This window comes from Leptonychotes weddellii, chromosome 12, assembly GCF_054177405.1.
Source record: "Leptonychotes weddellii isolate Sample4059 chromosome 12, ASM5417740v2, whole genome shotgun sequence".
Classification (NCBI taxonomy): Eukaryota; Metazoa; Chordata; class Mammalia; order Carnivora; family Phocidae; genus Leptonychotes; species Leptonychotes weddellii.
Window position 1 is genome coordinate 79,439,777 of NC_138380.1, and position 16,750 is coordinate 79,456,526.

A 16,750-nucleotide genomic window follows, 5' to 3' on the forward strand; every position below is an offset into this window, starting at 1 on the left:
TTTGAGACAGAGAGAATGAGATAGAGAGAGCATGAGAGGGAGGAGGGTCAGAGGGAGAAGCAGACTCCCTGCCGAGCAGGGAGCCCGATGCGGGACTCGATCCCGGGACTCCAGGATCATGACCTGAGCCGAAGGCAGTCGCTTAACCGACTGAGCCACCCAGGCGCCCCATAAATAAAATCTTTAAAAAAAAAAAAATACAAGCCTGAATGTCCAGCCGTGCTGCATGAATGATTCCTCTTGGATAATTCAGACCCCGTCATTCACATTCAGGAGCTATTACACCCCTGCTCTCTTTTCTAGTTTGTCATTTAAGTCTTTTTCAAAGTTGGTGCTCCTCCTTAGGTAGGACAAACCTACCTGCGTGTTTTCCACTGGTACCTTCAGAGGCCCTTCTAGGGATGACTTTAGGGTCCATGTGTCTGAACCCTCCCCACCCCTGCCCTTCCCTCAATTGGCATAGGAACCTCTGGCAATTAACATTAGCCCTGACTTGGGTCCTGCCTGCCATTGCCCTGGGGATGTGGTGGAACCCCGTGGGCTCAGCCTGCTTCGTCGAGGCCGGTTGCCTCCTCGAGGTACATACTAGGTGTTCTTAAACACAGCTGATCGTGAGAGTCCCAAGGGGAGCTCTTAAAAAGTGTGCATGTCTGGGACATGTAGCAGAACTCAGGAAGGCAGTATTCTCAGCACCCCTGGGGGCAGGTTCTTTGATGCATACAGAGCACACATTCAGCATCCAGTGTAGAGTCCCCGGGCCCAGAGGCTGGTTCTGTGACTCCTCTGCCCTATCTCCCTGGCCCTGGACATCTGGCTCGTCTTCCACAGCTGCTGCTCATCTGGCCCTAGAAGCCCTGCCAAGGGCTTGCACATGTATAGCATGGAGTATATGTTGGACGCTGCGGCACGCTTCACACGTATTTCCTCTTGAATACAAACAATCCAATGATTTTATTTATGTTACTATCCCCTTTTCACAGGTGGAGGAAACTGAAGCAAAACTCATTAAATAACTTGCCCTGGGTTGCGCAGCTCTTCCGGGGTTGAGCAGAACCTGGAACCCAGGCAGTCTGACTTCAGACCTCTGCCTATTTTTGGAAACGATATAATTCATACAGCATGCAATTCACCCATTGAAAATGTACAATTCGGTGGTTTCTACTGCATTCACAGACCATCACCACTATCTACTTTTAGGACACTTTCCCTATTTGCCCCAGTCCCTGGCACCCCCTGATCTCCTTTCGGCCTTAATGGATTTGCCTATTCTGGGCACCGTCTATGAATGGATTCACATTGTACATGGTCTTTAGTGACTGGCTAGTATCCTTTAAGCCTGGGTCAACTCTTCCTTCCTTTTCGTGGCTGAGTCATATTCCACCGTATGGACAGACCACGGTTTGTCTCTCCGCTCAGCAGCTGACAGACTTCAGGGTGGTTCCCCATTGAGGGCTCTCACCCTCTAGAGTCTACTGCCTTCGATGACGAGGAGGAGGGTGACCATGCAGAGGTCCCATTGCGCACTCGCGACCTCACCTCTGGATTGTCACTACCGACACCGATGCTACCACCATGGAAGAGGCTTTATTCCCATTTTCGACCAAGATCGCAGAGAGACAGCAAGGTCAGCTGGTGTGTCTGAGATCACGTAGCCCTAACAGATGAAGCCAGAACTTAACTCAGGTCTGCTGATGGCCAATCCTAGGCTCTTTCTCCCCCATGGCCCTGCGCATCTGTTGCTGGTTTGGGGAGCCCCCCACATCAGGTGAAAGGACCTATCCTTTCCATGTTTGATGTGATTCCAACAGGGCTGACAGTCAAGGAAGAATTCCATCCTGTGTCTGACCTCTAGAAATGGGGGCTTTTTTAGCACCTCAGCTGAGGTAGGCTCCAGTGTTTACTGTACTGTCCCAGGCCTGGCGCCCTCCTGGACGCTGTGTCGGTACTAGGATGGGCCACAGATCCATGGGCCCTGAAGCATTGGTTGCTTTTCCCCAGAAACCACCCAATAGCATCAACTATCCCCTCCAGAAAGATCCTATTGTCCAGCCCAAAATGCTCACAAGAGCTGCTTCTGCTGCCTACAGAACAGGTCAGGGGCATCCCCGTGGCGGAACCTGACTTCTCCTTGGGCCGACTTGACACTCTGCAGGAGAAAGCTAGCAATGAGGTTTTTGGGTCTCTGGCCCAGAGGTTTAGTCACTGTTGGCCTTGGGACTCAGTTGTACAAGGCTTTCTGAGGGTGACCTCTGAATCATGCCAGAGACCAGGCCTCTCTGCTTTCAAACACAGCTGCTGGGACTTCTGGGGGCCTGGGGAAAGTAAGGAGGGTTAATAATAATGATGCTAATGATAACAACTCCTATTTATGGTGCGTTGACCATATGCCAGGAATCCCCCTAAACATTTTGTGAATTCATTTATTTAATCCCCATAACAGCACCACGACGCGGTGTGCTGCTATTATTTGCATGTTAGAGGTGGGGAACGGCAGCACAGAGAGGTCTCGCCTGCTACATGCCAAGCACGGGAGACAGGTCATCTTCACGTATGTGGGTGCCAGGCTGACACTGCTCACAGGCAGAGACGAGACTACCTCATTTCCTCTCTCAACCCTCCTCTGCATGCACTCGTTCCCATCTGTGGTTGTCTTCTCTCAACCAATCGAGATCTCGCACAGCCTCCTCCATGAAGACTTCCCTGACTATACACAGCTCACAATGAACTTTGCCTAGAAGTCAGCACTTCTAGCGTTTTGTTATAAGACCATGTTTTGTACTTCAGCTCTTTAACTAGGGCAAGGAGTATTTCCCTAATTATAATCACGTGGAAACAAAATCAGGGAAAGGTGGCAAAGGACTTTCCCAAGGTCACACCAAAGTTCAGCTGTGACAGTGAGATTGGAGCTAAGCAATCTCCTAAGGGCGGGAGACTGAACGCCTGCCTGGCCTGAGTCGTATTAATAAACAAAATTTCCATTAGCATAATTAAGACATTTATGAAATTTAGTCCTTGAGGTCCCAAAGAGCTCTGGGTGCTCGGCGGTCTAAGCTGGTGGCCGGAGTGTGCACGTAGGCACGGGAGGTCACAAGTTGGCCTCCGGCTAGCCTCAGCAGGACCCTCCCATCGTGGGCCAGCCGGGTTCCTGCTGACAATTCCAGTGATGTTTCTCTGGCCCTCGTTCTTGGTGTCCCTCCCACATCTCCAAAACACTTATAGGGCAGGAGACAAGTTTCCATGAGCGGGAGAATGTGTGGAAATGCACAAAAACACTGAGCCGGCTGTTGATGTAAGTATATATTGTTCCTTATTTCTGCAGATGTATCCTTCCCTTGTTTATTCATGGTCGTGGCCTTGGGAAAATTTGCATGGAGAGCCGAGTCAGATGTGACTTAACAGCAATCCCAGGAAAGTGCAGTGGCTTATTCTTAAAGCCCAGGAAGCCCAACTATGTTCAGGGTTGCTAAGGGGCTTGTCTGGGTGCCTACCCCAAGCAGTGACAGGGTTTTAATTCCTGGCTTTCTATCTCCAGTCGATGGAACCAGGATGTCGCCTAAATATTTTCTTTCCTCTGAAAAGCAGCATCACGCACAGGAGTCCCCTTGGAAAAAGGTCACGGGGCTTATGTTGGAAGGACTAAGGCAAAACAACCGGTTCCTCTGATGGTGGGGGAAAGATGGTTTCCAGGATGCTGGTTGCTTCCTTCCTAGTAACGTCCCTTTGCAAAATGCATGCATACAAAACAGATCTCCTTTCACATGGTTACTAAGAATTCTGCCTTTGCTTTTAGGTTGTCACCACTGGGACGGAACAACTAGACTTTGAAACAGGACCAAACGTATTTGATTTGCAGATTTATGTCAAGGATGATGTCGGTGTCACCGATCTCCAGATCCTGACTGTCCAGGTGACAGATGTGAACGAGCCGCCTCAGTTCCAAGGCAACTTGGCAAAAGGTAAGATACACTGGGCTGTGCAGTGCGGCCCAGACGGTGGCATCAGGGGGCACCCTGGGGGACAGAGCAAAACAGAAAAGTAAGTAAACAAGCAGCTGTTTGCCTATAAGAGGCAGCTGCTTAATGAGCAGGGAATAAATGAAATGTCCTCCAGCACAGGACTCCCCAAAATGATGCCCAACAATTTACAAAGCCCCTCACTTCCGTGGTTTCTCTTGGGCCTCTCTCAGTCCTGGGGAGGAAACTGAGGCTCAGGAACCTCGCGAGGGGGTCGTTCTGGAGGAAGCTGGGCCGAGCCCATCGGAAGCTCATCCCCATGTGCTGTGGTCATTAACTGATGTGTTCATTCTCCCCACGGACCCCCGGAGGGCAGTATGTGACTGGGGTCTGCTGCATAGCAGGGACAATATAAAGGACTGAGCACAGGGTAACTTCGTGCATGGTCTCTCCCAGGCCCATGACTTTGAGCCATACTGACAACCTCCACCTCTGTCACTTTAGTCCAGCTTCTCCTCCAGGCTCCTGACTTAAATATCCAGCCGTCTTATCCCACATCTCTGTCTGCCATGTCTAATAGGCATGTGGGATTTTGTAAGGTGACTTTTGGATGCTCCCAGGTCACCTCAGTGTGGGGGTCGGTTACCAGTGGAGCCAACCATGTGATTAGAAGGTTGGAACTTTCAGTCCCGCGCTCCACCTCACCCCTACCTCTGTGGAGGGCAGGAGGGTAGAGATGGTGCTCAATCGCCAATGGCCAATGATGTAATCAGTCGTGCCGATGTAATTAAGTCCCATAAAAGCGCCGAAGGATGGGGTTTGGGGAGCTTCCAGGTTGATGAACCGTCTCGCCCTTCCAGGCGGGTGGTGTGCCCAGAGAGCGTGGAAGCTCTGTGCTCCTTTCCCCACATTATGCCCTATGCGTCTCTTACATCTGTCAGTTCCTGAGTATATATCCTTTTGTAATAAACCAGTAATCTAGGAAGTAAAGTATTTCCCTGAGTTTTGTGATCCCCTCCAGCAAATTCATCGAACCCAAAGAGGGGATGGTGGGAAACTCAGATTTATAGCTCGTGGGTCAGAGGCATGGGGAACAACCTGAACTTGAAATTGGTGTCTGAAGTGGGGGTTGGGGGTGTCTCGTGGGGCTGAGTCCTTGGTCTGTGGAATCTGAAGGCTGTCTCTGGGTAGCTAGTATCAGAATTGAGTTGAATTGTAGAACCCCCAGCTGGTGTCAAAGGATCGCTTGGTGGTGCAGGAAAATCCCCCACACATTAGAATTGGTGTCAGAACACGACATCTCAAACGTAACATGCCCCCAAATCAAACTCTTGACTTCCACTCCACCCCTGGCCTCCACCATCCCCCCCCCAAATCTGCTTCTCCTGTCTTTCCCATTTTAGCTACTTCAAAGCTTTGAAGTCAGCTTTGACTCTTCCGCCTTTCACACCCAACATCAAATCCATGAGGAAATCTTGCCACTTCCAAGTCTATGCAGTCTGACTGCTCCCTGGCACCTCCATCCACACCACCACGGTGCAAGTCAGTAGTCATGTGTCGCATGGATTATTGCGATGGTGGGCTAACTGGCCTCCCTGCTCTGCTCTTGTCTCTGTCCATCTATTCTCTGCATAGCAGCCAGAAAGATCCTGTTGATCTCAGTCAAATCAAGGCACTCCTCTGCTTAAAACCCCACAAGAACTTCCATCTCCCTCAAGAGGAGAGCCAGAGTCTCCTTAAGGCACCATCAAATCTGGCCCCCTCCCACCCTCACCCTGTCGTCTTCCACACATTTCCTCCCACCCCCTCCGCTGTGGCCCCCGTACCACCCGCGCCTTCGCCGGCATCTCCGCAGTTGCTCTTTGCCCCTTCCCCCATATCTCTACGATCCTCATTTCTTTAAGAATCTAGACTCAAGTGTCGCAAATCTTCCACAACCACTCCATTTCACACTGTAACCCAACCCACAACACTCCATTCTCTGATTTTCTCCAGGACCTTGCTCAGTAACGTTCACATATTTTGCTCATTTATTTTATTGTCCGTATCGTCCCACTATCGTGCAAGCTCTGCAAGAGCGGGGTTTTGTGTTCCGTGAACCGCTATGTTCCCAGTGCATGGATAGATCAGTGTCTGGTACTGAGTGAGAACCCAGTAAACATCATTTTGAGTGAAAGCACGAGCAGTGATAAAGGTGAATGAGAGCTGCAGCTCAGATCTAAGACAGGCTGGGTTTGAAGTTTTATGCTCTCACTTCCTTCCTCGCTGAGACCTCCTAACTTCCCCGAGCCTATTTCCTCGTTTGTAAAGTGGAAAGAATTGCAATACTTACGCACGGGGGTTATGACGATAAAGGAGAAAACATAAGCCCTCAGCACCGTGGCTTCAATGAGTGAGCTGACGTGGACATTCCCAGCCCTCCCGCAGAAGGATGGGCTCTCAGAGAGGCCAGAGTGGAGGGGGGCAGCCCCTCAGGCCGGGCTGGTGGTGCCAAGTGCCGGGTTCCCCCTGGCTGCCCAGAACTCTGAAGGAGATGAAGTCAATTTCTGGTCCCCTCCCGGAGCCTCTGCAGCCCTCTCCCTTAATCCTGCTGCAAGTCCTTTTGGCCGACATGCTAAGTGCACTTCAATAGGAGACCTCCGCTCAGTTTTGGAGGAATTTGCACGTGAAAGTGAATCAGGAACAGGGAGCAGCCTCACACGGAGGTTCCTCCCCTAGATCACCTCTTAGCAGAGGAAATGCGGGAAGATGTGATCCCAGCTTGGCCCCTCAAGTACTTTATAAATTCCCATAAGCGGTTCGTTCACTGCAGCTGGCCCGCGGGCTGACTCCCGGCCTTTATTCCTGCATGCCTCCTTCCCACGATGCCAATGTGCTTGGTTCTCCTTGGCTGGGTGCGGCTGTCCTGGTTCTGTAATTCCTTATTTGCTTTATCTAATAAAATGCCTCTTCCTCCACTTTGGATGCTGATCTAGGTCTAGACCTGTACATACCGGAAGGAGCAAACCCGGGATTCATTTACCAGGTTGAGGCCTTTGATGCAGAAGACACAAGCCGAAACATACCCCTCAGTGTAAGTCTCCTTGATAAACAAGACGGGCTTCTCCGTGCTGTCTTTGACATGGGAGCCTGGAGCCTCGGCCAGGGGCTTGGGCAGTGGTGAGGGGAAGAATAGGCTGTCCACAGCCACAGCATAGAGAACGGGGGATGTCGGAATGGGTAAGGGAGTTCCAGACATAGACACCCCAGATTAGACTCGTGGCTCTGTGTGAGCTTGGACATGTTCTTAACCTCTTTGAGCTTCCATTTCTTCATCTATAAAATGGAAGAATAGCACCTACACAGCTGGAGAATTCCAAGTATGAGAGAACGCACACAAGGCCACTTAGCACAGTGCCTGGCATGTTGAAATTGCTCAGTATTTTTAAATTCCAAGGGGATAAAAATCCAGCTGTATTCTTTTAAAAGTAAGCAAAAAGTGTGTACCCCAAAGGCCGGCATTAACACTTCCTTTTCAAGAGATGACGTCAAGCTACTTGGAGCCAAGTTAAAAAATAAATAAAAAAGTTGAAAGAGAATCCCAGAAATTCCAAAGAAGAGAGGGGGAATCCCACAGAGAATAACCGGAGGCCAGGTCCTGGAGCGTTCCCTCATGGTTCAGTCTGAGACAGCTGATCTCTCTTCTCTTCCTTCTAAATCCATTTCCTTCACGCAGTTATCAGTGGACCTCTTGTAACCACGAACCCTCAGGCGAAGGAGGCTCTCAGCTTGTCCCTGGGCCAGGACGCTGTGGCTCCTAGCTCTGTCCCCCCAAGTGGCTCCTGCATCCTGCAGTTGGGCAGCCCACGCTTGAGAAAAAAACCAAAGCCCACACCAGCCAGCCTACTAACCTTGGAGCAGGCATCCTTACGGAGAAGCATTTACTTGAAATACGACACTCAGGGAATTGGTAACACCGGGAGGCTGTTTCTGCTGCTGGGGCTTGATTTGCAGCTTCGACCCGGCTACTTTTTCTAACAGGAGGAAGTGAGCCTCCGAAATAACCTCCAGGACCCATATAATACGGTCCGCAAGGTCTGAAACAAAGCTGTTTTCAAATTAGCAGACACATCTTGAGTTAGGGAATAGTCTGTTCTTATCAGAAGATGACCCTTCTGTCCCCAAAATCATTTATTCAAGGTTCTGTTTGCATGAATAAGTGGAATAGGCAAACACTTAATGGGTCTCTACTATGTGCTAAGAACAATACGAGGTGCTTTAAATGCGTTCTTATGATAACATCCTTGTTATATCAGTTATAAATATGTTTGTCTAAAAATAACAGAAAACCACAGTGGCAGGTGTGGGATTTTTTTTTTTTTCTCCCCTAACAAGAAGTGCAGAGGTGGGCAGGCGGTCCAGGGCTGGTTTTGTCCTCTCTTTGTTCCCCTCATGATTACAATGTGGCTGCTATTCACCTCCAGGCTTTACCTTTAAGTTCCAGGCAGGAAGAAGGGAAGAAAAAAAGTAGGAAGGGGTACAGGGTGAAGGGATCAGGCCAGCCCAGTCTGTATGTCAAAGATCCTCCTGGAGGCCCTACCCAGAGGATTTCTGTTTACTTCTCACTGGCTAGAAGGGTTGGCCGCTGTTGTTTGATGGTAACCAGGGGAGAAGAGATTCCGGATGGGTCAGCAACCCAAAATATAGTATCTCATTTATACATTGAGTTCTCTTCAGCACTTACCAAGAATTCACTATGTGCCAGGCTTTCTATTAAATACTTTGGGCACAAAGATGAGTAAGAGCCATCTTTGTACCTCAAGAAGTTTACAGTCTGGGTGGGAGACGTTCATGCATAGACCAAATTATTATAATTCAATAAGATAATTACTATAAAGTTCATACAAGATGCAGTGGAGGCCAAGTGGAAGGAATCTCAAGTGTCAAGAAAAATGTTTCTTTTTAAATCTCCATCTTTAAATTATGCAGAAGGAATAAGGTCACGGCGGCCCCTTTAAAAAGCAGGTTGTTACCCTTTCTGGAAGGGAAGCGGCCCCAGGCCGGGAGCAAAGACCGAAGCAGGCCTTGCTCCCTTAAAAGAAAATGTAGTGCCATCCACCTGTGGTTTCTGCAGTGCTTTAGGAGTTATTTGGGGTGGGGCGTGTCCGATGCAGCAGAGAGTGTTAATGAAGTCTTTCACACCTGCACGAGCACGAACAACTGCAAGAAAGTTAACAGCGAGCTTGGAGGGCCAGGGAGCACAATCTAGAAAGAACCCTTCTCAGACTAAAAAAAGGTACTCAACAGTTTAGGAAGTGACACAGTGTGACCTTTGTGCTTAGACATTTTATTCTGGGCGCTCGGGAGCTATGAAAGGACATACTTTGCTCTATATAAGGAGAAAGGAGGTGGGTTGATTTACTAGGACCAAACCCATGATTCTCATTGAAGCCCATAGTTGTAAATTGAAACCGAGGAACTTTAAAAAACAACAGACATCTGTGTCCCAACCCCCAGGAGTCTGATGTGATTGTCCTGGGGTGTGACCCAGGCCTCAGGCTTTTTGAGCCCCCAGCCGAATCTCCTGCACAGCGGGGACTTGGAACCACCACTTTAAGACATGGTTTCCCAAATTTCCCAGGTCTCTCTCTTGGACTTTCCGGTCCTGGGGTCTGGGAGGGGCCTGGGAGCCTGCATATTTGCCAAATACCCTCGGGTGAGGTCAGAATGGCTGGGAGGGCTTCTCAGAAGGTGTTCAGGCCCCTGCATGAGAATATAGGTAGGCTGCTTTTTTTTTTTTTTTTCCCAATGTAGGCTGCTTTTAAAAAAACACAGATTCTGACAGTTAAAGCAGCCAACTCTTGATACCAACTCAGGTCCTGATCTCAGGTTCCTGAGCTCAGGCCCCGCACTGGGCTCCCTGCTAGGCGTGGAGCCTACTTTAAAAATTAATATTAATGGGAAAAAAAAAGATTCCTGGAACACAGACTTCCCAGGTCATTCTGACGCTCTGTACCCTTCGAGAACCACTGAACTGAAGAAACAAGCAGAGGCTTTACTGAAACACCGGAGCGGGGCCCGGAGCCACGGCGGGCAGCTGCCGCTGCTCTTCCGGCCGGGGCCGGGCCGCCACTGGCCCTGCGGGGCCCCGCCACTCATACCCCGGGCCTCATGAGTGTCTGTCCTCATCGGATCTGCCCAAGAGCTGGGACTGGCGCGGGGCGAATGGGGTCAGTGTGTGCCCCGGGAACCAGCCCATCGCCAGGACTGCGGCTCCTGCGGGCCCCACGCCCGCAGCGGCCCCACAGCGGAGGGGGCAACAGCCAGAGGAAGGGGGCGTGGCCCCCACCCTGTGCGCCGGGGCTCCCGCCAGCCGGGTGGGCAACGACCTGCCTGCGCGGGGGTCAGCCCGCAAGCTGGGGGCGACAAGACCAGCACTAACTCCAGGCCAAGGACCAGGAGTAGGACAAGTTGAAGCAGTGTGGAACATGCACGAACTCACAGTGCCATGCCCTCAGAGCTCCGCCCTCTGGAAAGCCAGGGCTCCCTCTCGGAGGGGAGAAGACGATGGCAGAAACCCTCGCCAAGGGCCCCGTCAGCTGCTGTGTAACGGCTAACTACACAGGGGCCGTCTTTGGGGCTACGGTGACATAAACCATGTCATTTCTGTGGCCGGCTGGCTTGTCAGCCATGGCACTGAGTACGGCATCGTTCGGAATTCATGGGGAGAACCCTGGGGTGAGATGGAGGCTGGATGAGAATAGTGACCTATAGCACCTATAAAGATGGGAATGGGGCCCATGCCATCCTTGCTGTTGAGGATCCTCTCCATTTGGGGACCCCATCCTTTAAGACGGGGCTTCAGAAAAGCAGTGTTTGAAGAAATGGCATTGTGCACCATAATCAGAGGGGAGCCTACTGTTAGGGCTGCTAGGTTGGTGCTGCCGCGGTCTGAAGGATCTGGGGGGTGATAGTCAAAGTATCTGGCGGCTGGTCTGGTCAGGGCACTTTGCAGCTAGTTGGGTGCTGCTAGGGCGGTCCTGAGGGAAGAGTCTGAAATGGGATGGTGGGGACTCTTGGCTCCCCTGCCACCAGGACCACGGCCAACTCTCTACCTGGCGAAGGTGGGATCCGCAAGACAATTATGTGAACTCTGTTCTGACTTATCAGCAGTTCTTATATCACCTTGGAATCACTGGTGGGGGTGGAGGGGGAAGATGGCCATTTCAGATTGCCCAAAATTGATGAATAAAATACGTGACTTCCCACAAGAAAACAAAACAAAACAAAACCAGAACAAGAACAAAGCACCAAAGCATGTGCGTAAAGCCACCTTGGCTTGGTTTGTGCCTATCAGCTTTCCTGGTGGGTTCCAAGGAGTTGCCTTGCTGGTGGGAACCACTAAGGAGGGAGGATGAATTAAACAATAGCTCTAGGACGTCTCCAGAAACCCCAGGTCCCTTAAAGTGCTGAATCTTACAACCCCTATCCAGCTTAATAAATTGAAACTGTGTTGCGGATAACATAAAAGTGGGGCTAATGCAGAAACCACTGGTATTTGCTCCCTCTTTCCAAAGAAGTTTTAAAAGCAGGTAGTTGTACTTTGTTTGGACCAGCACTGCCCAACAGAGCTGGCACGCGAGTTAGGAATGATGCCTGTGTATGTCATTTTAGATGTTCCAGTAGCCACATTAAAAAGTAAAATGAAACAGGTGAAATTAATTTTAATACACTTCTTAAATTTTAAATACTCTTATCCAAACTACTATCCTTTCAACACCTTATCAACATAAAAATGATTCATGAGATATTTTACCTCCCTTTTCTTAGTAGTAAGTCTTCGGACTCATTGTGTCCTTTACACTAATTTATAGCTCACCCCCTTTCAGACCAGCCACACTGCAAATGCTCAGTCGTCACAGGTGGCCGTGGCTGGTGGCTTGGGTTGCAGGGTGCAGGCTTGGATCCAGCATCGGCTCCCCCTCCCTGGGCGCCTTCTGTGTTGTGATGGAGTCCAGGTGGAGGCATGCCTTAATACTGGGCTCGGATTGGTTTATCTGTGAATAATCGTATCTACTGGCATTCCTTCTCTGGGCCCCCTCCCCCAGCGCTTTCCCTACCTCTTGAAGGAGGTTCAATGAGATCCAACCCCCTTCCACCCAACTCCCACCCTCCACCTCCCCCTCTGCTCGGAAAAGGCCACCGTGACTGCAGTGAAGCCTCCTCGGAGACTCTCAGGACGTTAATCAGTTCCGCAGCTGGAGGCAAAGTGATCTAGCGCAGCGATTCCTTCATTAAGGAGCTTTCTCTTGGCCTTTCCATTAGGGAAGGACTTTTGCATAAAGTGAAATGTGCTTTGTCTTCACCAGGGCAGACAAAGGATGAAATTAAAAGAGCAATGACCTTGCTACTAGCTGGGCTACCAGGAGGGTGACGGGGGAAGTCAGCCTCTCCCTGCCTCCGTCTTGTGCATGGCTCTGAGACGTGGTGGCGAGCTGTTCTTTCCCTCTTCCTGGAAATAAAGTGGTCCTTTTTGCTGGTGCTGGCTGGATGGGACTTTTCAGGTGCCTTGAGCAGCCCCTTGTTTCCGGATGAGGGAAGGAGCTGAGGCCATTGCCTGGGCCCTGGAACTCCAGTGGGAACCGAGGTCTCCTGGCCCAAACCCTGCTCCTTCCCTTCTACCTTGTTCTGGCTAATTCTGTTCTTGGTGTCCCCTTGATTTCCTGAGTGACAGCGCCCTTCCTGCTCCCCACATGTCCCTACCCCCACCACACACACACACACACACGCACACACGCACACACGCACACACACACAGATGTACATCATTTGTTCAATGCCCCATGACATCTGTCTGCTAACTCAGGAGTCCTTGCAAAACGAGTTCTACTCCAGGTTCTTCTTGTTAAAATGCTCAAGAAAGGAAAAAGCAGTGGTTTTGGACAATTCCCGTACCACATACATCACCCCTGATGACTGTTCATATGTTGGGAGAGACACTTCCTCAAATAGATGGGGAGTGTTCTTAAGATCGGTGAAGCCTGAATCAGAGAATAGGACCCAGGCTGATTATGGAAAAGGAATGAGAAAGTATGAGAGGGTCGAATCCTTGGTAGCTTTACCAGTAAAGGATTACATACCCATAGCATTTTTCATTTGTAAATGTGGCTCTTCTTAAAAACATTCAAATACTTGCATACCACCCACTTAGCTCACCCTCATAACAATACTGCACTAGCCAAGCCAAGTTAAGGCTGCAGTAGGATTTTTTATGGGTTTTTTTTTTCTTTCTCCCAGACACCCTTCCCTCCTACTTCTGTCCCCCACCACCTATCTCTGAGCTGGGATAGGGGTGGGACAGGGGAAGAAAGAGGAATCAAGACTTTTATAAAATATTCACCTTACACTGAAAAAATGCAGCGGGAACGTGGCCTCGTATTTATAACGGCCATAAGCAGGTTGGAAGATGATGGTGTGTGCTGCGAGTTCTCTGTGGGGGGGTGTGGGGGGAGGTTGGGGGCATGATCTTGGGGGCTTGCTGAGCCATTGGCACTCCTGGCCTTGGGAGGAATAAAGGTCCTTCCTTCTCCCTGGAAACTTGGCCCCTGGAAGTTGACGGCTCTGTTCTTGGGAGACTGGAGGCTGAAATCTTGTCGCTTGATTCCACGGCAGGCCTGAAAACCATGGATAGCTGCCAAGCAGCACAAGTTGGATCGCGATTTGCTTGTGGCTCGGGCTGCAGTGAGCGAGCCCCACTGAGGTGGCGTGCTCTCCCCCAGGGAGCCTGACATTTCAGGAAACTGGGCCAGCTTCCTCTCACCCTCCTTTCTCCTGACACTAGCGACACGATAAAGGGGGAATGGGGCAGGAAGCTCAGGCTCTGTTGTCTTCCACCCTGAAGCCTTTGTGTCCCTGAGCAAACTGTAGCTGGCAAAAGGGGCTGCAAATAGAGAGACCTGGGGTGGCAGTAAAGGAATATTCCCAGCGGGGACACTCCGGCGCTTGTCTGACAAGCATTTGTGAACCGAACTGATCTGATTACTCAGGACTTTTCTTAGCTGGTGGTGGCTCAGAGAGGGGCTGCAGCGGCTTCTCATTCTATTTAATTTCTGTTTTCCAAGAATGAATATCAAGGGAGCAGCTTTGATTAAACAAGCCTTTAAAAAGGGAAGAGAATGCCAGGTTTTACAGAAAGCTTTCCCGAGTTGCTGGCAAATGGCCACATGACACAATATTTTTAGTCTATGGATATTATCTCCTTTCTGAGTACAAAACTGCTATTCCCATTAACACAGGCTCGTAGGTTCAGGGATAAGGAAATTAGCCTGGTGTTAAAAGAAAAAAAAAATCAGGATTCCAGGAAATCAGCCTCTTAATAAAAATGAAAAAGAAATTCTCCATGTTCCTGAGTCTACAACCGTGCGCCCTTTCTGTCGGCTGCCGTTTCGTTTTTCTTGCTCGCTGAGAAGTAGGCGGAACTGGGGGAGACTTCATGATCCAACCTCGCTTTACCAAAGTAAAACAGATTGGGTTTGTTTTTTTTTTTTTAATTCGGCAAGCTTTTCGTTGTTGTTGCCTTTTTGTTTTAAAATTCTTTAAGGTGGGAATGCTGGTCTCCAATGGGAAATAGGCAAGAAGAAAACCCCGATATTTAACATTTAATGAATATGTATTGATAGAGAAAAATATTTATTGAGCATCTATTATGTGTTAGGCACTAGAGATGTAGTAATGAGTAAAATGAAGCCCTTTCCCTCGTGGATCTTACACTCTAACCCACAGTGGTAGTTCGCCTCGACTGAGGGCTTACCATGTGCCAGGCACTGTTCTGGAACTTTAGGTGATAACCCTTTGGACATGCGCTGTTATTATTACTCTTTGTTGCAAAAGCTCTCACAGCTGCAAAGGAGTAGAACCAGGATTCGGACTGAGCAGTCTGGCTCCAGGGCCACCGCACTTGACTCAGCTACCCCCATTCGTGACTCTTCTATTCTAGATGGGGCTAAGTCCCCCTCCTCCATTCCCATCATATCCTATGTAGTCTCCCTCTGAGCAGGTCTCCCACATTTTCCTTGTGTGTTCTGCCAGTTGCCCATCAGCTTTTGGAGAGCAGGGTCTGTCTGTCATCTCTGTAGCCAGAGGCTTTCTCCTGTTTGAGACTAACCAGAACTGGGGACCTATCCCCTAGAGCAGTAAACACACTGGAAAGGCATCCCGATCCAGGGGCATATAGTAAATGCCCCCCATGGGTCTATAAGCCCTGCCATTCCATCACATCCAGCCTGAGCCTCTGATCTATGGATATGTGAGGATTCTCTGTAGGGAAGGCTCAGCTCAAAGGCACAGAACGACTCTGCACAGATGTATATAGGCAGCTGCTGCCCAGGCTGTGAGCTGGGGAGACGGTGGGGGGCCTTGGGACTTAAACATCGTACCTTTGAGTGCTGCCACGCTGTTTATACAATTTGGAGGGGCTGGAAGAAAGGTGTTCCTTGCTGCTGCCCAAATATTCCCACTTAAAAATGGGTAAGAACCACTTAAGTGACCAGCAAGAAAGACCTAGCAAAGTAAGCCCTACAGTAGAGAGCTGTGCATCATTAACCAACCAGGCGGTGAGGTAAGAGTTAAGAATATGGGAAAATGCTCAAGCACAAAGGCAAAGAGCGAAGAGAATGTAATTTTGACTAGAGTATCATCTCAATTTTTTTTTTTGGAGGGTATACGTGTGCATAGAAAAGAACAGGGGGCTCTTTGTGAAAATCATAAGATTTTATAGGTGACTAATCTTAAGTTTCTTTTTTATATTTTTCTGTCCTTCCTAATTTGTGTGTAAAAGTATGTTTTATTACAATTAGGAAAATGGTTAAAAACCTTATAATGGCCCCAAATGAGATCGTTAATCTATTTTCTGTGTATTCTCTCTTCTCCTGTGGGGAGCTTAGCTGCGATCACACAACATAGCAAATCGCTGGGTTGGAAGCCTTGGTTGGCATTTCCTTTGATTCTAGACTTCAGGGGCTGTGGCTCCAATTGCAAAATCTCCACTGATTATCTGATCCAGAGATCTAAGGCCTTGAGGATAGATCATCTCTCATCCTAGTAGGAAATAACGAAACCTTCAAACCTTAAAGCCCCTTGGAACAAATGGCTACAAACACGTAAGCCTTGCGCGTTGCTGTGGTGCTTCGCATTTTCCAGCGTGCCTTCTGATGTAATTCTCACAGTAACAGGGAGGAACAGTTGGTGGTATTGTCCGTATATTACAGGCAAGGGAGGGGCTTGTCCCAGCTCCTGTGGTGAGGACCAGAACTTGGACTCAGCTCTTCTGACCCAGCTCCTTCACCTGCTTCATTGACATCATCATGGTGACAAGGAAGCAATCTTGATGCGCACCCATGGGATGCCCTCAGGGGGCTGTGCAAATAAGCCTGTGTTCCCTTCAGAGCAAGTGGGGCCAGGCAGGGGCTCATTAAGAGAGCCGGGCTGGGCACTGGGAGCCATAAAGGATTAGATTCTCAACACCGCCAAGATACGGAAAAGCTTCACCAGTGGCCATAAACCTGAGATCGGATTCTAAAACTAAGCCCTTGTAACTCCAAACCAGCTTCCAACTTGTACTTGAGGCCCTGCTAAGTTTCTTCTCTCTTGCACCTGTCCCTTTCCCTTTCTCTGCCATCATGTCAGTGAATGATGTTTGTGAACATTTTTGCACCCTCCTATATCGTAAGTTCTTTTAAGGGTAGAGACCAGATCTTATTTATGCTAGTATCGTCCTATCGCCTAATGCATGGTAGCCCTGTTTAAATAGTGTGGGTCAA

The 16,750-nt window shown here is 49.5% G+C and overlaps 1 protein-coding gene across 1 annotated transcript in view; it reads left to right on the forward strand.

Annotated features, from left to right (window-relative positions):
- Positions 1 to 16,750, forward strand: part of CDHR3 (cadherin related family member 3) — a 53,159-nt gene that overhangs the window by 997 nt on the left and 35,412 nt on the right. Inside the window, 2 exon segments of the mRNA XM_081800684.1 lie at positions 3,791 to 3,956; positions 6,929 to 7,026. Coding sequence (XP_081656810.1) covers positions 3,791 to 3,956; positions 6,929 to 7,026 — 264 coding nt within the window.